The sequence below is a fragment of the Myzus persicae genome, unplaced genomic scaffold (genome assembly GCF_001856785.1).
Source record: "Myzus persicae strain clone G006 unplaced genomic scaffold, MPER_G0061.0, whole genome shotgun sequence".
NCBI classification, from domain to species: domain Eukaryota; kingdom Metazoa; phylum Arthropoda; class Insecta; order Hemiptera; family Aphididae; genus Myzus; species Myzus persicae.
Window position 1 is genome coordinate 581,549 of NW_019101674.1, and position 24,430 is coordinate 605,978.

At 28.0% G+C, this 24,430-nt stretch overlaps 1 protein-coding gene and 1 long non-coding RNA gene across 3 annotated transcripts; both read left to right on the plus strand.

The window, feature by feature from the left end:
- The first annotated feature begins 696 nt into the window (after positions 1–696).
- Positions 697–8,532, plus strand: LOC111030084. Its single transcript, XR_002604064.1, has 3 exons — positions 697–3,115; positions 3,207–3,370; positions 7,613–8,532. It is a non-coding gene; the product is annotated as an uncharacterized LOC111030084 (long non-coding RNA).
- Positions 8,533–8,741: 209 nt separating this feature from the next.
- LOC111030064 (T-box transcription factor TBX10-like) lies at positions 8,742–23,911 on the plus strand. 2 transcript variants are annotated; one of them, XM_022309385.1, is made up of 9 exons: positions 9,791–9,896; positions 13,176–13,389; positions 14,480–14,596; positions 14,769–14,925; positions 15,077–15,232; positions 15,746–15,813; positions 16,353–16,483; positions 21,373–21,601; positions 23,744–23,911. In XM_022309385.1, exons 1-9 carry the CDS (start codon positions 9,791–9,793, stop codon positions 23,886–23,888), a joined length of 1,323 nt encoding a protein of 440 aa, XP_022165077.1. In that variant the 3' UTR covers positions 23,889–23,911. The 2 variants fall into 2 exon arrangements, with proteins under 2 accessions (XP_022165078.1, XP_022165077.1); XM_022309386.1 differs by lacking the exon at positions 15,077–15,232 and having other exon boundaries at positions 8,742–9,896.
- Positions 23,912–24,430: the final 519 nt, after the last annotated feature.

Sequence of the window (24,430 nt, forward strand, 5' to 3'; positions counted from 1 at the left end):
CAGATGATGTTTTATAATACACTCGTATATATTAAAGCTAACGATTGAAAGAGTTCAGTAGAACTTAAATTTTACCTTGTACGATTTTAAGATTGTGAGAACACTGAGAACACATAGGTATTCACAGGGCTCGAAGTGGAGGGATATTCCTGGACCTTTTGTCTGAAATAATAGTCGGACATCCCCCTTGTAATTATTTACAAATATTATCGATTAATATTGGTGTTTTTCATAAAATTTTTATTTTTAAGATGTTTTTTAAATTAATTTCATAATACAATGAACAATAATGTTTATTAGCATTATAAATATTATAACTTTTTTGGCAATAAAGAAATTCCTAATTGTTTGCTAATTTAAATTGGGCCATAGAGTGTATGATGACTATACTAATAAATCTAAAAGTAATTTTATGATAATAATAGGACTATAATATAATTATATTATATTATCTTTTCGGTTGTAGAGTAGTTCAAAGTTACAATTTTTTGATTAATTCTACAAAAGTTAGTAAATATAATTTGAACTTAAAAAAAATTTAGGTATAGTATTTAAAAGTTGTAAGTATGTACTATGTACCTATTGTACCTATATATAAATGTTTTAACCATAATTAAATAATTTATACATGTATTATATATATTATACTTTAATTGTACACTATAAATGTAATATTTGTTGTCTTAAATTTGGTATACCCATTTACTTGTAAGTACTTAGGTAAGTATAAGTTATATATGCAAAAACAAAACTAAAAAAAAAAATGTATATATTTACATAATATGTACCTACTAGTGTTTCACACATTTTTTTCATTACTTTAGGTATAGCTATTAAAACTATAAGCTATTACAAGCTAGTATATACTATAAATAATTACATAAATTAAAAATTGTATTATAAAAATACATTCATCGCTCCGCTGAAATCTAAAAGGCTTACAGGAGTGGATCTGACCCCCCAAGGAGTATGATTGTTCAAGTCATATATGAGAACTATAATAAATTAAGGGCATCCCTTCACGTCTTCTTTTGAGCCACTTCGACCACTGAACACTGACGTCCTCAGATTACGTTATTTTAATTATGATACTTTATACAAATTAAAAATAAGACAAAAGAGGTGAGCATACTTTTACAATATTGCATACTAAAAAGATACAACAAATATAATAATGTTTGAACTCTTTATTAAATTGATTTCGAATATCCAAATTGTTTAGACATAGGTAACATAAAACTTGCCCTGAACGCCACTGCAGAAGTAAAAGTCAGATGCGCATACGTCCAATATAATTATTACTTACAATATTATAAATCTGTTTATGCTATGTACCTTAATGTATATACATATACCTAAGTATAGCGGTTTCGCCGTACACGCCACAGCGTAATAATATTATATCCTATCTATTTATATAATCGTAGAAATTGTACACATTTTATTTCCTCTAAGGCCAATGGACTGCCTATGTATATAATAACTAATAAGTGCCAAGTGGTTGTGTCGTACGCGATCTTGGATCTGTCAGCAACCGGCAATAATATCATTTCACACGCGATAATGTATTGTAAGTTTTCATTATATTTATTAGTATTATTATTATTATTATTATTATACATTCTGTACAGCCTGTGTCAACAAATCAAGTCAATGTTTACTCTGCGTTTGTCATCGACGGTCGTCGTGCGCTTATTTTACAAGCCCATTCGGGTATAGGCCACTATATACAGTTAAACTATACGGGTGCAATTATTCAAAAAAAAAAAACCACACGCACATTAAATTTTATAATATACAATATCCTGTGTTATTCACTTCCTGTAACAAAAACGCCAAAACGAATGTATAGACCACCGGTGGTCGGGGGTAGAGCACGTTGCAGTCTACTGCTATATAGGTAGTTTAAAAACAACTACAATATACAAACATAATATGATATACCATATTATACACACGGTAATATACTGCACCTCAACACCTCGGCGATATAGGTAAGCAATAAAAATTAAAATGTCATTCGATACGGCTGCAATATCCGTGCAGCCCCGTGACGATTGTAATGTAGCTAATAGCTATATAATATCAGTCGTGCATAATCGCAATAGGTACAAAATTATTTCATGTACCATTGGGTTGACACACAGCAGATAGAATACTAAAACACTAGTAGGTATATATGATATATGGGCTAAATTATATGCATGGCGGCGGAGGGTGGGTGAACTAGGTTTGATATTATTTTTATAGCTCGAGGGACAACAACTATCGCTACGTCGTTACCGAATCATAAAATGATTTTCTACTCCCGGTTCTGCAGCAATTTCCCGGATAATTTGAAACCTGGTGAAGTTCTAAACGTTTCAACCACCATACCCCGGATTGGGCCGCGGGTTAATAGCCCTGCAGCATTGCGGTGCAGGACGATTGGAAACTTTTAGCCTGTTTGGTATTCAAAATCCATACAACATATTTTGTGCACTCGATATTCTTAAGAATATAGACCAGTCATTCGCTCACAATTCGATACAAAGTAGAACACGGACGATAGGTCGCCTCTGAGGGGCTAATAAATTAAATACATAGAATTATATAGGATTCTATTGATTCACATATATATTATGTAAAATGTGCCTATACGGAAGCCAGAACCTTACTATGCGTTCCGATTTGATTTTTAACGTTAATAATATAACGGTGATGATAACAATTTTCATAGAAACATAAAATATGTCATCTCTGAGGTTTTTCCCACGACTCGCATATGGCGACTTCTTATCAGGATCATGTTTTGATTAATACATGCATTTTATGTATTTAGTTCAGCGGCCATAGGTACGTCTTCACGTCTGGGCCCTATTATTTTCTCATATCGTGAAGCCGGTGCTCCCGGAATTCGTAGCTATACGTCGTGTCGTATGCGTGGTAACTACCTATATGGTTACAACTGGTAACCAATATGGCTTAAAAGTTAAGCTGAAGTAAATTCTTGGTATACCCGGTTGCAGTTCGGTTATTACACGATACTAAAAAGTTAATCTCCAATCACAATGCTATATTTGATCAACACGGCGCGGTACAAGACGTCGCAGTGAATGGGCATTAACACTTACGGGTAAGGGCACCACAGTCTATACATAATGTGTTTAGTGGCAATTTTTTTCAGGGATGTCGAGTGCCTAAACGTTATTTTGAATACTGAATAGGTGAAAATGGCCATTCGGAATTCCTGTCGCATCACAATGCAGAGCTATTTCCACGGTCCAGCTCATGGTCGATAGACTGCAGTGTCGTCATCAGATGTTCGTTCACGGCGTATCACTTAAGTACTGTTCTCGATTAACTATATTATTCGTGAGTGCCGGAATAGGTACGTATTTAGTATTTTTATTTTTATATAGTAAGACACTAAGTAATAGCTAGTGGTGAGCAGTGCATTGACCACATTCCTGCGAAACGACTGACAGCATATACGTAAATAGGAGTGGGGAGGGCTTAGGAGAGCTTAGCCTATTATGAGGCATCTTAAGACCTCCCTAAGATAATATGTTACATCGTTTTAATATTACTCAATTTACTATAACATAGCCATATAGCCATATAGCCATATATAGGTAAAAGGCTAGGTTCCAAAGTTACACGATTAATAACAGAACACACTCAAGAATTACATTATATATAATAAAAGAGGAAGATACATTACATTATTATACTAGTTGCAGAATAACCTGCAGGTTTAACCCGAGTGCCATTTTTTTGAGGAGGAAATTCTATATAGGTACTATGTTATACTCTACCAGTGGCGCATCCAGGGGGGGGGGGATTGTGAAGCTGAAAATCCCTCTCCCACAAAAAAAAACCTTTTTCATATTATGTTATACCATAGATCGTATACTTATACTACTAGATAAGAACTGTGTATACAACAATAGCACTACGAGCGGCGTAACACAACTCACAGTGATGTATGCTATTTTTACGAAAAAATTCAATGATCTATATATCTCCACATAGGTTTCTTACCCTACTACCCCGTACTACCGTTCGTACGAGTAATCGAGTAATCAAATAGTGCCCTCTATTTCGTTACTCTTTCCATACACTCATTGCTTGTATAGTAGTATAAGGTTCATGAATCATGGGTTATACAGTAATAGTATTATAGGCACAGCCCACAGATCTATAACTTGTTGTCTTATTTGTTATTTGGTTATTACTTATTTGTACCTATGGTAGTAAGTATACTATTGTATAAGAAAGCTATTTGCAGCATTGAGATACAAATGAAATTGTGACGAATAAGTTAGCAAGTGGTTTTTTTCGGTTTTGTTATGGGCCTGTCAAACGTTTCTCCCCTCCTCTCAAAAATTTAAATGACGACACTGATCGTCAGCCATTGCCTCTTTAATTGGTAACTATACAATAACAGTAATAATTATTTCTACCAAGACTGTCTGTGGTAGGTATAGTTTGTAGTTCATGTCTATTCGATTTTGAAGTTGTGTTAAATGTTTATTACATACTTATGTGTGTTCGAATTCGATTATAAGCTTAAAATCTAAATTAAATTTATTTTGCACTTATTCTTATAATAAACACTTATTCCGAAAAAAGCTCCCAAATGAGTCAAAAACTTATTACATTTTCAATTGATACATGTTTAGATATAAATATAAAATATAAATTTGCTTTATATAACTCAGGTTATGAGGAGACTATAATATAACCTAAAAACTGGGGGAGGGAGAGAGCTTAGCTGATATGTTACTGTCTGAGTAGAGGCCACTGCCACATTATTTCATCTTGCATTCTTGCCGTATGTGTTATAATGTCTCAAAATATAGCAAAATACCTCAATCAGACTCAGGCCCTGGCACTCAAATGGCTTTTCCTGTTATTATCAAGACTGTATTGAATATTCATTAGTAATTACTAATGGATTAATGGTACATAGATAGTAGGTACTATGAAATTCTATAATAGTATATTAGTATTATATGCAAATTATTTACCTATATTAATAATACAAAAGTGGTCTACAATATATTTCGTAATACAAACAATAAACAACAACATTTTTACTATGTACCTATAAGGTCTATTTTCACTAAATCTAAATGTTTATAATGTACCTATCAATGGTAAATAATAATAATATGCTAGTATATTTTTTTGTATTGCTCTTGATTCTTGAGTCTTGGGAGTATGTACCTTCTAATGCTCAAATTGTTAACAAAAATAAAAAACAATTATGTTTAATTTTAATTTTAATATTGAAACTGTAGATATATATATTAAGAAAAATATGTATGTATTTTAATTTATTTGCTTCATCATCTTTAATTACGACATTTATAAACCTTTGTAAATTGTATTGTATTGTAAACTTGTAACATATAGGCAATGCAGGGTCCCGAGTCTTAACTTAAATTTTAATTTTTAAATAAATACGAAATTAATATAGTACATTGTACATGTAACAAATTTAGTTTGGTTTATAATATTTTTTTAATGTCTAAAATATTTTGTACGAAGTAGGTAAATACCATTATTCTTGTAAAATCGATCCGAATAAATAGCTGGCCATAAATAATTAGATTCAGCCATGATTATTTTTCTTTATAAAATTACTTGATTTTTGTTATTTACGAGAATCGTTCCTTCAACGTGGTGTATTCTGGATACATTTAAGTAATTAGTAAAAACAAAACAATTTGGACCTAGATAAAATTATACAAGTATACTTAACAAATCGTCGAGTGACGATATGAAGCAGTTTACAAATAACTTCTAAATAATTTAATAACATGTTATCCGGATAAAAATGTACCTATACTTATTAGTTATTATTAAATACCGGATTTATATGCATTTTAAAATTTGAAATATGCATACATACATGCACTAAAAAAGTCAAAATATGCAAGTAAAAGATGCAAAACATGCAAAATAAAATTTCAATTTTTATTACATTTTATATTTGATTTTAATTTTGTAGTAATAATTATTTACTAGTTTTATTAAAATTTTCATAAACAAAAAGTAAGATATATAATATAACAATTATGTAATACAATAATGTAATTTGTTAAATTGTAATTTAATTTTTAATCATTGATACATTGTAAAAAATATTTTATTAAAATTAAATGGTATAGATACATTGGTGATATACTGATATAAATAGGAAAGAAGTACGAAAAATTTAATGTAGTATGTTATTGGAAAAACAATAACCTAACCTATTTTAGCGTCCGAATATTCTTTGAGATGTAAAATATTTGATATAAATATTATATAAACGTACCCATAATCGGTCTTTTTTTGCCTCAACTTACTTTTTAGATTGTTAAGTGTATAATTGTGCGGTTTTTTGTTAAAATATGCAAAAATATGCACTATAAAATTTTGATATTTAATCAATCGAGTATTGATTTGCGGACACTCATTGACAACATGTTTATGATGTTGAAAAAAGCAACATGCATTTTATGCAAAATCCGGTCTTTAGTTATTATGCATGGAAATGTTAAATGTAATCATTCCTTTAACAAGAAATATAACTTACTATAATTTGAATGTCAAAAAAAATATTTAATTATAACTATTGTTAAAATAATGAATTATATAATAGAAACGGAAAAATGTTAAGATTAAATTGGATAAAAGTTATACTTGAAAATAAGTAGGTAATACCTAACATTAATTACATTTGTTGCACTTGGAGTCTTGGACTGAATCTTTCAATATCGCTCTTAGAAATAACGATGATATTCATTATTGTTATTATACGCTTTATTATGAATCGTAAATGAAAAGTAAGCTCCGTCTGCCTATTGCGTACATTCACTTCGAGTTATTAATTCTTGCATGTATATACACCACGAAGGCGAGGTGATGACAACTTACATTGGCCCTATTTCCTGTATGGCTAGTAAAAATGTAATGTAAAGATAGAGGGAGAGAGGAAGAATAGAAAGAAATATGTGAAGTTTATAATACAAGTACGCCTGTTCGATGTGGAAGCCATCGTAGATATTTCAACAGTGTAATAAAAATTAGGTGCATAAAATAAATATAAAAAAAACTTCGTGGTCATGCACATATAACCCACAACAGACACCAGTTTTTTTTTAGTATTTTTGTAATTTTAAAATAGAATATTATTCGAAGATATAAATGGTATATTTAAAATTAATATAGGATATTATACAATAACCAAAAGACGTGAACAATTTTTTTTATGTGTATTTATTTATACTCTGTATATAATTATAATGATACCTAATACAGAAATAGGCTTTAGGTGGATAGGCTTTTTTAAATAACAATTATAGGTATCTACAATAACATTTACTTGTAAACTCGCCATTATTTAAATCAATAAGCTAGGTAATAAATCAATGAATACCGTGTAAATAAAATTAATAATATACATATGTGTAGACGGATTACAGGTAGATAGTTACAAATGTATAACTCATAATTTAAAACCAATAGTACCTATTAGTATATACTAAGAGTATACTAAGTATATTTTAGAAGTAATTCATCTGCATCATTTTTTTTTGAACAGCTCGAAAATGTATAACATATTTTTTCAACTTTTCAGGTGGCTCGTGGTTATAGACTTATAGTTACAGTGTATTTTGAGAATCAACAACATATTTCATCAGTAGGTAATAGGTAGGTATATATATAATATCGTTTATTCTGAACTCTGAAGTATTATTCTAGTACTTATATGTAACTCATACTTTATATATAGTAAGTAATAAAATTATGTATATTATGTGTAACTTGTTCTGCGTAATTGATTTATTGTTTGTCAATTCGCCATTTTTTCCCTATTAACATAATTCTAACAGTATTGAAGACAGTAACTAAAAACAATACTTAGATGATCTAAAAATTTAAATCATAATCTTACATATATATATTCTACAATAATTTGTAGTTAATATGTTATTTGTAATTTAACTTTGTCAATGTGACGTAAAATATGTGAATACGGCCACATATAAATATAAGTTTTCAGTTTTGCTAATTTTTATGTATTTCAACACGTTATTGTTTATATATAAGAAGTGCCACGAATATTTTATCTATAAGTCAAATGACAAATATTGAAGCTATCCACCCATCCGCCCACACACATAAAACTAAAATATGTCTATGCATAATTTTTTTTGCTATAAAATACATATTGAATATTAATATTATATTACAATATCAATGAACATTAATGTAACCTATATCTTTCTATAAAAATATCTTATATAATATATAACATTACCATTTATTATAATTATTACATACATGCAATAATAATGTAGCACGCGTTTTGTTAGTTAGTTACATGCTTGCTGACTCTTATTATTTAGAGTAGGTATAAATCAGTATAATATACCTATTGAATAATGTTAATTTTTCACAACATATTATTATCAACATATTACTTATTCAATAATGATAGTTAAAATTCAACTGTTAAATACAAAAAATATTTGTATTCACGAACAAAATTACCCACACACCTAAAATTGTTTAAAAAATGTTCGTACTTGTACTTTAATAAATGTACATAATATAATGTATAACGTATACATTTTTAATTAAAAATAATATTAAAACACATATTTTTTCTTAAATAGGTAAAATGATACATGAACATAATAACATCAAGTATTCATATTATATTAATATTAATTACCTTGACATTTTAAAATATATTTTATTTTTAATGCTTTACTTGACTTATAAGTAACTTATAAACGTAAAAGCATGATTACGAATTTACGACAAAATACTGTATAAGCCATAAGACCTTAAAATACAAAATTTGGATATTTTTTTCACGTATAATTGTTGAGCTGAATATAGGGCTAGTATAGCCCGGTATGAGTAACGTGTATCATCAGATATGTAGTATGTACCTACCTCCATAATGAGTTTTAAACTGAAAATTATATAAATGTGTAAGTTTCGAATTTCTAGAATGATAATTGATAATTTAAAAAGAAAGGTATAAGTTCGAGTACGAGTAAGTAAAAATAAAACTGTACATTAAATGTTTTAAAAAGCATCTACCACTTAATAAAGTATAATAGTCAAATGCGACTACTGGAAAATAAATTAAAATCTTGTAGGTATGTTAGGTGCAGTGTTAAAACATTTAAACATGTAATGCATGTGAGGGTGTGTTCAAAAGGGGGGACGAGAGGCCGGATCGAACAAAAACAGAGGGGGAACGATATGAGCACGCCCAGCCCACTTGGCCAATCCGGAACACAAGCCAATCCCTTCACCGGTGGGCTGTAAAATGTGTGAATGATGAAAAAATAGTACTACGGCGACGTTAAAAATAAAACGATTTTAGTGACGGGAGAAAACGGGATGACAGAGAAATAGACCAGTATTGGTGAAAGGTTCGCGAGTTTCGGTGTTGTTTTTTCGCCACCTTTAAAAATCTGTCCTGGTTAAATACTATAGCCACGAGTGTGTTGACAGGGTGATATTCGTTTGTTTTGCTTTGAGTTATCTGTTTAATTTTTTTTTGGGCAATAAAAAAATCATCGTCCGCATTTCACGGTGGCCAATGTACAATAATTATTGTCGTGTAAATCAGCCGCGGACGTTTTACACTTTTGTATATACTTGTTTTCCCATAGTGATGAATAATATCATTTTTAAAATATTTTTTTGCCACTGAATAAACGGTTGATACATTTTTTATAAGAGTGAAAAAAATATCTGTGTTGACAAAATAAGTGTTTAAGGGGTGGTCAGCATGCACCCGTTTTATAATACATATAGCAGTGGTGGGAACGTTGAACACCTGTATGATGACAATTGGGTAGTGCCACCATCAAATACACCGATGAAGGATATTGAAGGTAGGTGCCAATCTACATTATGTTTTTTGTGCTTTTTTTTATTTTTATGATGTTACAAACTTATGTTGGTACTTTAGAATATTGCATAAATTACTAGTTTTGTACGGGTTCTGAAAATATACCAAATTAGCTTTGGCTCGACCAAATAATATGCGTACCAACATTTATGTAATTTATAATTATTATACGAGATTTTATAATCACGCATATTTTATATAAATTAGGAGTAATCACATAAAATCAAAAATTTTAAATAGTTGACACAAAAAATTAATAACTTTAGTAGGTAACTGTACAATAAATATAAACAATTTTTGTTTAATATAATTTAAAAACTAACGACCCTCGTGTAAAATTTCATAAATTAAATTTCTTATTTCAATTTTAAATATTGACTTTTTTACTGTAATACATTAATTATAATTGGAAATTGTATTTTGTTTATAATATATAATCTATATAAATTACTAATACTAAATTCCCATGAAATATGATCATTCATTTATGGTATTGGTAGGTACGATATGGATTATTATTTATTAACGTATCAAAAACTGCTTATAAATTAATTAAAGACAGCTCATATATTAGCCATTAGGTATACATAATATATATTTATGTATCTATTATATTATTTTAATTTTAATGTAGATATAATAGAATATAGTAAAAAGTTCAAGTATTATTAATTCTACTCTATATAATATAATGTATAGTATAATGATCGACGTATTTAATATTGTAGAGACTATGGTTATATATATTTTATTGCGTATAGTAGCCATTATGTGTGTTAAAACTATATGTTTTATTTTAATTTTTAATCGTTTTTTTTATTGTTATGAACATTTTAAATTTCAAATTATTTTAATGTAACAATATTATATACTATTTACTACATTACTGACTACTAAGCATACCCGGTACACCTAAATACACCCTTTTTTCAATTCAATAATTTATTATAAGTGATATAATTTTATTTGATACATTATTTAAAATACAAGTGTGCCAATATTGAATTTATACTACACCTTCAGATTCGGATAATTGGTGTTTTGCCAATAGGTTTTTTAGATTCAAGTTCAATCAATATAATATATAAACAGAGATATTCATATAGTTATAGTTCGATATAGGCAATAAATAATAATTCTTAATCTATATCTATTATTAGTGATGGGCACATTCAGATTTTAAAAATCTGGATTATTTTTTTATTTTCGATATCCAGCTCAATTTTGCAGTTCAATGACCCATTTTTACAACCTAATACATTTAATTTCTACTAATTTTTTAAATATATATCATTTCCGACTCATTATGACAAGTCCGGTATTTGATTTTTTGTTGCGCTAGGTCAAATCATAAAACCAAATCCATGAATCCGGATAGTTCAGGAAATCTAGATTAGAATTTGATTTAAATCCTGATTTAGATATCCTGATAATCGTATAATTCAGATATTTGAATTTCATGTCCATCCCTAATATTTATAAAACCTTAAATTATTATAATTTCAATTATATTGTAGGCATTTAAACAATTTTTACAATAACTGGAGATAGGACTTGGTTGGCTACCGAAAATGAACATATTTTCATTTATATAAAAGTTCCCATTCGTAACAGAAATTCTTTAAGACGAAATAAATTAATACTTAATTTACCAAATGCAAAACCCAAACTTTAGGGGGATGAGGTGACCGAGTGGTCTGACGCGTCCGCTGCGACGCAGCCGGTCGCGGTTCGATCCTCGGCTACCGGGCGGCATTTTTCTCCGGACAAGTCGCGGTGACCGGAGAACAAGTGCTGCCATCCCCCACCCCCGGGGCATGGCAGAAACCTACGGGTGCCCCATTCGAAATTCTGCCAAAAATAAACACACACGTGTTCCCCCCTACCGTCCCAAAATATACAATACAAACAAACCTACAATACAAATCCTACTACAGCTAATGGCCTCAGTTGCCGAAGCTTAAGATCAAAAAAAAAAAAAAAAAAACCCAAACTCCCTCAGTAGGAATCGTGGAACAATAAAACCGAGATAGACCTAAATAGCACCATATGTCCATATTTATAACAATTGTTCATTTTTTTCCCTGAGAAAAGTTGGATTGTATACAGCTAATATAATATAAATTACGAAATTATAGTTTAAACAATGAGTAAATTGCTTTAAACCACAAACTTCATTAAACACTGTACAATAAAAATGTATTCAATTCAATAATAATTCAATTTAAAGAATTTGTTTATCTCTACTTTCAGCACCTACTGGCTACTCGTATATAATATGATTCTAGCTAATAATGCATTATAATTCATTATTATTAAATAGGTATATTCCCTATTTGAAGGCCTATTTAATAGTCTTTCACATGTTTAATTTATTAAAAGTATCAAATGACTCTTATTATTTCGTAATCGTCAATATTATGTGAATATGGATGGTGGATGTGTTTTAATGAGGAGTCTGGAGTGGTTACGACTCCCTAAACCCACTTTCTTTATATCCAGCCATTGTATTGTACATATGTAAATTCAATCTTGACAAAAATATTTTTTCTAAGTATAAAAAGAGTTGGTAATTATTTTATAAAACAAAAGTTATAAAACATTGTCAATATATATACGGTATACCACTTTCCAACTACTATTTACTGTACTATATTTTATTTTACTATACTTATATTTTTTTTAACATTAAATTGCCGATTTCGTAATTTTTTTATTCACCTACACTTTTAGTACAAATATATTTGTCTAAATTATTTAAATTTTATCAAGAAATTTACTTTAGCAATAAATTTCAAAATAAATATCTATCAAAAATAGCTGCCAAAAAATGACACTTGGAAATGAAGACTATTCACAAATAATTTTAAAGATCAGATATGGAATTGAAAATTATATGTATTTGATAATTTTAACTGCGTTCAAATAAAATAAAATATTATTTTAGTTTTAGTTTTAAATATATTTTTATAAGTGCAGTCGGGCAGATGTTTTTCGTAGTTTTTTTAAAACTTTTATTAGTGAAACAATTGCCTTAAATTACTGTCTTTGACTAATTATTAAAATATTTCAATTATTATTAAATATCTGCAGCTATGATTCTACTTAATATGCAATACAGTATTAGTTTTAACATTTGAGTATAAAAATTAAAATAATTTATATATTTCATTAACTATATACATTTTTGTATAAAATAATAAATATTAATGTGAAATCATGTTAATTGTAAATAATAATAAAAAAATGTATTTGTCTACAGCATGTTTAGAAACTGTATCGAGTACAAATATACAAGCAATTAAATCGACTTCTCATCAATCATATCTATCAGCAGATAGAAAAAGGTTGGATGTAGTGGCCAACAGTCAAGAACATCCCAAACTTTCTGGAGTTGGTGCCGCATTGGAAATGAAACACTTATGGGAAGAGTTTAACGAGCTCGGTACAGAAATGATCGTTACTAAAGCTGGCAGGTAAATACAACTATGTTAAAATAAATATTTAAGTTAATTTTTATAAATACACAATATATTTACTGCTAAATAATTAATAATATTCTTATTTTAATAAATTAAGTGTAGGGTCACAAAATAACGCGTCTAAAGTACCGTTATACCTCTTTCCTCTGTTCAGAGTTTAAAATATTATATTCATGTCTCTGCAGCTAGTTCTAAAAATTGTATTAACTGTAAAATTTTCGGAACCCGAATATATTTTTAATATTTATTGAAAAAAATTAAGTGAAACAACTTATTTTACTTAATTAATAATTGATTGTAGTCTTCTAATCTAGAAAGCCTGATTTAGACTTTCATTCACATTATTTTGTAATCCATTTCTAGCTTTCTTTTAAAGAATAATACATTTTATACATACACATATTTTAGTACCTATATATATTTATAAATGATTAAAACACACGTTTCAATATGATTTTAAAAGGGAAATACATAAGTTCTTACTACTAGACTACATACATAATTTGTCTTATTTATCTATAACTATTTCGAATTATTTTTCATCAAAAAATCTAGGTATATTTTCGAAGCGTCATGTCGGCGCCAAAGACCGCAGTGACGAGTGCCAAACACTCGAACTATTGACGCTTAAACTATACGTTTATAATATATTATCTCAATGTAAAAATGAATACCTATATTTTTTGAATGAAAATCATCTAGCAATATGTGGAGTTATAATATAGAGGATCTTATGCTCACCCTACTGTTATATTATTATCTGCTCAAAATAAAATAAAACAAACTAATTTTTGAAAATTATAGAATGAATTAAAATTATAGTTGTGTACTGTATAATACATGAATATTATTTTTACTTGAAAAATCACTTGAAATCGGACATTTTATTTTTTTTTGTATCAGTAACTCTATGAACTTTGGAGACATGAACGAGTTTATCATAGTTTTACGATATTATCATTATATTTAATAATAGTTCAAAATCTTTAAAATCTTTATATGATAATATACATAATCATAACATGTAATTTCTAATTATGATATGTGTACACAAAATTAGCAAATATAAATTGATGTCTTACAGAAGAATGTTCCCTACATTCCAAGTTCGATTGTATGGTTTGGATCCAGTAGCAGAGTATATGCTCATGATGGATTTTGTTCCTGTAGATGATAAGAGATATAGATACGCATTTCATAGGTAAATATGGATATCATATTTAATATTTTAATTTTAAAATCTATAATTGGATTTTTAAACATTGAGAGAGATATTATAAATCAAGGACAAAATGTTTAAGTTAGATTTCCAAATAATACTTTAAGTACATTTGATGTATTCTTATGGTGCCTAAATGTTATACATTAAATAGTTCAAGCTGGGTGGTCGCTGGTAAATCGGATCCTATATCACCCCCTAGAGTACATATTCATCCAGATTCACCGGCTTCTGGAGGACAGTGGTTGAAACAAGTCGTCTCATTCGATAAACTTAAGTTGACCAACAATCAGATGGATGACAATGGGCATGTATGTACAAAATAATAAAAGTTTAAACAGTAGGTAGTTGACTATAGTAAAATCACTTCTACCCATATAAGTATAAAAATGATTTCCTATATTTCACGCCGTTTTAGATAAAATTGTTTTTCTTTACCTATTCGAAAATTGTTTTTCTTAGATTATCCTTAATTCAATGCATCGGTATCAACCCAGATTCCATGTACTCTACATTCCAGGAAGAGACGAAGGCTCTTCAAATTCCACAAACAATTTTAAAACATTTATGTTTCCAGAGACCAAATTTACAGCTGTCACTGCTTACCAAAATCACAGGGTAAGATAAGTTATTTAAAACCATTCGAAATAGTTCTTTAACGAATGATGGATTACGTATTTTGTGATATATTTCAACTTTTTAAACTAGTATACACTTAATTACACTATTATTATTGTATCAGGACGTTTTAGCACAATGTTTATTTACTTCCTGCACTCTAATATTACCAATTTAATTATTTCACTAATAATACAACTACATTATTGTATACCTTTTTATTATGTATTAACTCGCGATACTTACTACCGTCTACATTTCTATTACTTATAACATTTTTCTCACTCAATGAACAACAATATTGTATAGTTTTAAACAGTATTATTTTCTGCTATAATACCTACAAGTACAGTCGCCGAGTTAAATTGAGAAATATTAAATATGATAATAAATAATAAGTTTAGTTCAAACAAAAATTACAATATATTACAAATTCAATTTTAAATCTATAAATTTGGAGAACTATTTAATTTAAGTATAAGAATAAATTATTTTAATTAACTTTTTGTTTAGATAACACAATTAAAAATCGCTAGTAATCCATTCGCAAAAGGATTCAGAGACTGCGAGACTGAAGAATGGTAATATCATATTAATATTTTATGCATTTGCATTTATTTAAATATCTAAATTAAATGGGCCATTATAAAAGCTTTGTGTATAATATATACTTGATATATTTATTAGACTAAAGAAGCTACCAGATTATAAATCTTGACAGATTTTTTTTTCCATTCTTCATTCCACCCTCTTGGAATGAGCCCAAGCGTTACTAATTGACACCGGTGTGGCTATACCGATCTTAAATATACATATTATTATACATACACTAGTAAATTAGTAGTACATTTCAAAAAAAGGTGTATATAACACAAGTCAATTAAAAAAATCCCTGTTGCTGGCAATCATTGTAGGTGCGCTCATGTAAATTGGCACATAAATAGCAATAAATGTCGGTTTATATGATTTTTGGAAAAAAAATTTCGTTATTATTTTATACTCGACACGTTGCTTTAAACATGGGAAAGTGTGAAACATGTGTGTGTGGGTGTGTGTATGTGTGTTTAATTGTATTTTTTTTTGAAGGAAGTTAAAATTATTATTTTTTTTTTCATTGCAGTGGCCCTATGTCTATTGATAGTGAACCACAAGCCGCCAATAATAAATTGCAATGCAAAAAAAATGTCACTGGAATCCATAACAACAATAATTGCGTTCAGTTCCCAAATAAAGAATCAACAGGAAGTTTGGGTATGTTTTTTTAATTTATATTTCGTATATTTTTATTAAGGAATTTATATATAGATTAATGTCCTACCGACAAAATTAAAATAATGTTTATATTTTAAACGATTTTTTTATAGATCCCATATGTATTTTTTAACGTAATAAAACAAAGCTTTAAATCTTTAAATTAAATAATTGTATTACTGAAACTAAATGTTATTTGAAAATATGTACATTTTACGAAGGGCAAGAATAAAGTAACTAATGCATACAAACAAATGTTACTTGGTTGTTTTTAAAATGTGCTTTTTAAAACAATACAACTTTTAAATCGACAAGTCATCCTCCTGAAGTAAATTATATGTTAAATCTTTCGTGTTTGAAATTTCGTTTGACCATCATCTTAATAAGTGTTTTCAAAAAATTAAAACCACAAAAAACCAAAAAAATCCTTTAAAACCTCAAAATCTAAAATAAAATATACCAAACTATAATCAGATGATATAATTGATTAACTACCAATAATTGATTAAGTAGGAGCAAATTAATCTTAGTATCAAGTTAGTAATTCTAAAATGTTTTCATTCTTTTTTATATGTTTGTTTTAAATTTTTAAAAATAGAAATATTTAACGCACCTATATACCTACTGCGGGTTAAGTTGGTGTAATATAGCGGATATATGTGTATAGTGTATACCTATCCAACTCGCTTTTGGTACATTCCTTAATCGTTTCAAGCTCAACGCCTTCATGTTGAAATTAATGTTTTAGTTTTTTACTTTTAGATGCTATTTAAATCATGTCCGTCGCTTAAAAACATAAAAAATACAATTTTAAATGACAAAAAACCTATATTATACTTAGCGTTGTACACACAATTATGTTTGCTTGCACCCGAAAACTGTCATTAATTATCAGAGTTGTCTATGGTAGTCATTTATCATAATATTTTCGAGAAACGTTAAATAGGCATACCACCGTTGACGTTCCGTCGCATTAGCAGTCTCTCGTCTGTTTCTAAACGAGACAATTAAAAACTATCTTGTGCCTATAATGTCATTGCTGGCATTAAGCTGGCTCTGATTATTTAGAACTAAATGGAAATTTTTAATTATCAACTAAAATAGAAGAAAATAGTCCAATTTAATGGTAATTTTAAATATTTTTTTAACTATTTATGGAAGATTGGTAGTAGATACACTATCACTATCTACTATTATTTATTCTAATATATACTAGGGATATTAGTATGTCAATATAATATGTTATCAGTTATTCCTTAATCCTTATCTATTATTATAATTTTTATAATATTTGATAATTGAAATATAATTAAACAATGTACTTGAAAACTTGTATTAATTTTTATATTTGTATTCAACAGTTCAACACACCTAAAACTAATTTATTGTTGATTCAATTTGAAAAATTTCTAAAACATATATTTAATATTTATACCTGACGATTATTTATTGGTGATACATATTATCTACAATAAACTTACCTATACCTATTTAAATAAATACCACTTAATTATAATTTCTTGTAGTAAAATACTATTCACGGCAATCTTAAAAATAAAACCATGTATATTTATTTGAAATAGGTAAAAAAATCTTTAAAGTATAGTATAATGTCATTAAAGTCAAACAAAATTATAATCGCACAAATTTAATACTTATTCAAGTCATTTAGATTAGAAACGAATAAGTAATAATAGTTAGGTATAACTTTTTTTTTTTGATATTTGTGTATTTTACAACTTCTGGTCTATCACAAAATGTAGGTACTAATGAAATGTAAAGCGATGAGTATGTAAACTTTTTTTATAATGGTAGTTTGGCATATTATTATAACTAAAATTATTTCTATTCTGTTTTATGACTACCTACCGATGGCAGGTGCCAAAACAAATTTATATACGACAAATTAATTTAAATTTGAAAACAGTTGTCACTGTTGTGGGTATCTTAGTCAATTTATTACTGTGCCACCCGAACGTTTATCCGAACAAAATAACAAAATAAATTAAATATCATACATAATGTGTATAAGTATAAATAAAAATATCTTTGTAAACTGAGTAGCGACGTCTATGTCAAAATATGTGTGACGCTCGTACCGTTTCCGACAGCAGTCCTCACCACATCCCTCAGTTCATTTTTTTACAGCCTAAATTTATGCCAATAAAATATATACAAATATACCAGTTAAAAATAACGATTTTTTTCCTTGATTTGAAAAAAAATCTAAAAATCCTATCAATCTCTTTTTTTAATCCTACACCACTTTGGACCTCAACTATATAAGTAATTTGTATTGAAACCAACTGACTGTCAAAGGACTTAAAAAGTTATTTGTCTAATTAGCAGAACTTATATATATAAAAACAAAAATAAAATGTTCACATCGCAGAATATAACACGTTTGTTTGAAAAAAATACCGTTAAGGCGTACATTTATACAATGATACTATTATTATCACAGCTAGTATCCCACCATAATAATAATTATACATATGTGTTTTACTATATAATATTTAATAAAGTGTATACTGAAATATTATTCATTTCATGATTCAAAAAAATGATGATATTAAAAATTATATTACGAATAGGTATGCGATTTGAAATTTGATGAAACAAATGTATTGATTTGAAATTTAATAATAAGGACTTTGTTTAAAATGCAGCAGTAATCCTTTGTACTTAATGAAATTATGTGTAATGTATATATATATATATATATATATACTGTATAATATAACAATTTTGTATTCGTTCAAGCGACTGACTAGCCGTCCCTGTTAGAATGATAAATGTGCATCATACTGTCTCACAAATCATCGAGGTCACGTAGACAAAAATCCTACTGGATCAGCTAACTTTTAAGAAAAAAAACTACCCATAAAACATCTAGACATACTAATTACGTGTCGTTAACCTAAAAATAAAATTAATGTTCTCTTAATATTTACAAATTTAGGATTTATGTTTATAAATAATTTCATTTTAATAGGAGGTACCTATTTCCATGTAATTATGTAAATATAATATATTTGTAGAAAACTTTAAGTCATTTTGTAAAGTTATCGTGATCTGCAGTAGGTACATAATAATTTTCATAGTTAATACTTCCTAACCTCAAAAAATTATAATCAAATAATTTCATAAAAAACATGCATGGCTTTTGGTTATTAATTTGTTATTTAATTTAATAATATATTATAGTTTAATTTCTTAATAAGTTATAAATAAAATAAGAATGCATAATTATTAGTGTTTGTTTACAAATAAATAAATACATATTGAATATCTTAAGACATTGAATGTCATAAAAGGAAAGCACCTATTTTTTTAAAGTGAATTTCTCTTAAATTATAGTATACTATATTTTACAAATCTTCTATTGCATTAAATCGAATACACAAAATAAATAAGTATCCGATATATTTAATTAAAAATTTTATTTTTATATTCTACCTATTATCTCGCACCTTAATTTAAATACAAAAATATTAAAAATATTTTGATGGACAAATGAGAGCTATATGTCTGAAATAGCTCGTAATAATATAGTAAACATTTTTTCAATGAACTTATGAAACTTGGATGCCGACCTATTTTTTCCCATGGGATTACAACGGTTTCGAGTGGTTTTCGAAATCCTAACCGTGGGTACCGATTTTTAATCACTAAACACGTCAACGGAATGCGCTACTTCTATACATTTTTCATCCACTAAAAATAATATTGTAAAGTGGGTAAACGCATGTATTATTAAGTACAAAACAACCGATTTCAACACCTTGTTTTCAGTATACGAGTATCTCACGTAACTTCAGCTAATTATTGTAGAATACACGCACATGTAATAAATTTGGTTAAATATCTAAAATCATCGATTTTATAAATTATAAGTTATATTTTTTGTTTATTTATATGATAGCTGGTAAAGGATTTTTTAGATTTTATTTTTTATTTTTTTATCTTATACCTACCTACTATAATTTTTTCTAGTTTTTTCTAGGTTTAAATATAATATGTATTCCATATTATCGTATTAAATATAGTGTAAAATGAGATTTCTTTAGTTCATATTTCATATTTTATTTATGTATTTTCAATTTGGTCAGCTTGGTAATTTTTATTTCGAATCTGTACCACTTAAGGATGATGTATGCCAATACAAATTTCTGTTTTTTCAAAACGCCCCCCCCCCCCTTATAAATTTTAATTATTCAGCAGATATTTTTTTTTGAGGATTTCGAAGTTAATTTGAAATCAAAATTCGAAAGAGTAGTTTTTGAGTTACATAACTGTGTGTACTAGGTGTCTATGCTGTAATGGGTTAAGTAGAGATATAGTCCTGGAGGCTTAAGTAATTTGAAAATGTTAGTAATTACTATTAATCAATTAATATAAATAGTTTGCAAAAATTGCCCAAGTATAATAAATACTACATTTAATAATACATATAGTTTTTTTTTCTAAAAACATTTTTAAGGATTATTATCCTTAGTATAAACATTTTAATAACTCAGAAACTAAGCAACAGAATTTTGTTTTAGATACATCAACATTTTCAAGAAAATCATTCTCTAAATAATTTGCAGTAATTGTGGGGGGGGGGGGGTTCTTATTTAAATAATAAAAGTTTGTATCACCACATGAAGCTACTTGAGCCTTAAGTAGTATAAAAAACATTGGGAATTTGAAAATATGGTCTTAGGTACAGGTAAACTTAAAAATTCTTATGATCAGAATTGTATACCTAAATGTAATATTAAAGGTAAAATGTTAAATGAGGGTGAGCATGTTAGCAAATCACCCTGTATAAAAATATGATTGTATAGACATAAATATTGAAATAACATTGTATATTAATAAATAAGCGTCTCTTCTATCGACAGGTGTGATGGAGAACATGTACAACAGCGACAGTTCCTCATCTGCTTCGCCGCCACACATGCAGGCTACGACGCACGGCCAACACCAAATGCCTCTGAATGCATCGACAGCGGCTACTACCGCAACCGTACCGGTCACGCCTTACCTAAGCCAAGTGTGCAATTATGGACCGATATTCGCATCGCCTGCATATGCACATCATAACTACTCGCCGTTTCATGGATATGACAGGTATCTAAATACTTACGTAATACTATAATATAATGTTAGAGAATCTATACACCTAATAAAGATGAGAAAGTTAATGAAAACAATTAAATGAAGTTAAGTTAAGTTAGAAATTAATAGTCAACAGATAGGTCATACGTACATTTTATAGTTAATATGAAAAAAACATAATATTAATTTACTTAACTAAGTTTAAAATAATTAATATACTTTTTCAATTAGCGCAATATACATGTAAAACAGTATAAAGAGATCTGTGTGTAATATTATTTTATCAAATATAATTTAAATATAGTACTCATTAGATTATTGTTATTTATAACAAATGTATACAACAATTAATGTATAAGACTATTAAAACCAAAAATGTCGAAAACATTTTTAGCTGATGTAACTTGATATATTATTTTAAAATCAACTGAAAAAAGTCAAGTTGAATAGGCGATCATACTTAAACTATAAAGTTCTTAAGGTTATCAGAAAATTAACTAACAATTTAAAGAATAAAAAGTTTAAAACAATTTTTATCTACCTATATATATATTAATGCTAGTTAATAAGTAATTTTAATGCCTACATTTGGTAATAATGTAGTATAGTATATAATATAATATATAAGAAGTGTCAACAATGGCGTATCTATAACTGAGGTGACTATAGCATCACCTGGTCCTGTAACCGGTGTCGTGTCCTAATCAAAGGTGTGCATGCATAATGCATGTCAATGTTTCCACCACTAATCGACCACATTTACCAACCTACTATAGCATCACCTGGTCCTGTAACCGGTGTCGTGTCCTAATCAAAGGTGTGCATGCATAATGCATGTCAATGTTTCCACCACTAATCGACCACATTTACCAACCTATAGACGAATATTGACTACCCTAGTAATTGTAAATGAATTATAAAAGACTAAAAATTCATTTAGCTGATGTATGGGTAGCAAGGACAATAACGAAAGGTCAAAATTAGCGCTGGAATCACAATAAAGACGAAAAGCGTTACGGTGGCGCTAGCCGATTGTCTATATATAATTAATATAAATATATATATATACACATCGTAGCACTAAATATTATTGTCGCTGTCGGGCTGACATAAGAACTCTAACTATACGTCACGAGTGAAATGTACCGTGCAAACAAAATAATTGCGTCTATTAGTATGCACAGAAAACGATGTAGAGCAGGACGAGTAGGTACATCTTAATCGTCTAAGACAAAGAATTCTAACATCCAAGTAGTATCTAAGGACATGTAATTGACTGAACTGTTGTTACAGGTTTGTGAATATTCACACACATTTACATTCGTAAATAAAATAGTGTAATGGGTACTGAAATTAGTTTCATATATTGATATTTTTGAAATAATAATATTTTGTTTCAAAAAATGTAATAATTAAGTATTTCGTATTATTGCAATGTAATGTACAAAAACAACATTTACATAACATATTTAAACATAATTTATATTATATACCTATTATAATTGCCTTAAGGGAATTCTACCGACCGTTTTTTAGAAATTCAATACAGAAATTGTCTATGTTTTGACGTCATACATACGTATTGGCGTGTTCTTGTGAGTTGTGAGTCTGTTCGTATTTACATTGCAGTGCTGTAAAAATTATGACAGTTTGACAGAGCGCTATTCAAAACATATTGAAATTTGTTATGAAATTTACTTGAAATTGATTTTTCTTTAAATTGTTGTATATTTTTCTTGTGTAAAAATATCATTCATTTTTATATTTCAAAATAAAATTTAAGAGGTAGACTTGAATCGAAATTTGATTAAGTAGGATGATCCATCTCAAGTAAAATATTTAATGAATTTAATCGTGTTTTCAGATTTAGTATTATTAGTGAATGTTTTCATAAAAAATAACTTAAAAAAACGGTTGGGTATTGATTCCCTTTAAGTTGATCCGTTACAATCTAAATGCTATTGGTTTACTAAGCAGTCACCTTCAATTAAAATAAATTTAAATTTAAATCAATATTATAATAACGGATAACGTAATATAGTATTAACATTATGATATTGATGATAATATAATAAATATTTATTTATAATTTTTATTTTATAAATAAGAAGTAAGAATTTTATAATTTGTTTTTTTATTCTTTTACCTATATAGACTACATCAAAAGAATTCTAACACTGAGATAGCGACCGGATACCATATGTCTTACCAGCACCATTACCACCATAGGCCTTCCACATTTCATGGAGCTCAAAAAACATCCAATACATATTTGCAAAATGATTACGCGCCCAGGTAAAAGGCGTTCTTGTCGAAACAGTAACTAATTAGAGTAATATCTATTTAATGTATGTATAGATATTTGTAAATATTAAGTTGTAAAAAATCAATTTAGGTGGAATTAAAATTTGTATTTATTCATAAATTATAAAACGGGATTGTATACTTATGTAAATAGGATATAGAAAATTATAACGTCTAATGAATTTAATTTTAATTACTAAATTTAAACTTTTGTAAAAAAATTTGTTTAGAATTGTAATAAAACGGAAAGGATGACGAATGTTTGAAAATTTGAATTATAATAATTGATAGTTTTAACTGCCTATACTATGAACTATAGGCTTATAACTATATAAGAGTAAGTAAGTTCCAGATTTTAAACTATATATATATTTTCTATCGTGTTTTTATTATAATTAAATTATTAGTGTGGTATACATAATGATAATATAATATGAACGTAATGTTAATATTGTAATAATACAGTACTTTATTTTTGTAATTAATTCGTTGTATTAAGACAGCAACATCGTCACGGATTTGCAAATGTCATTTCTT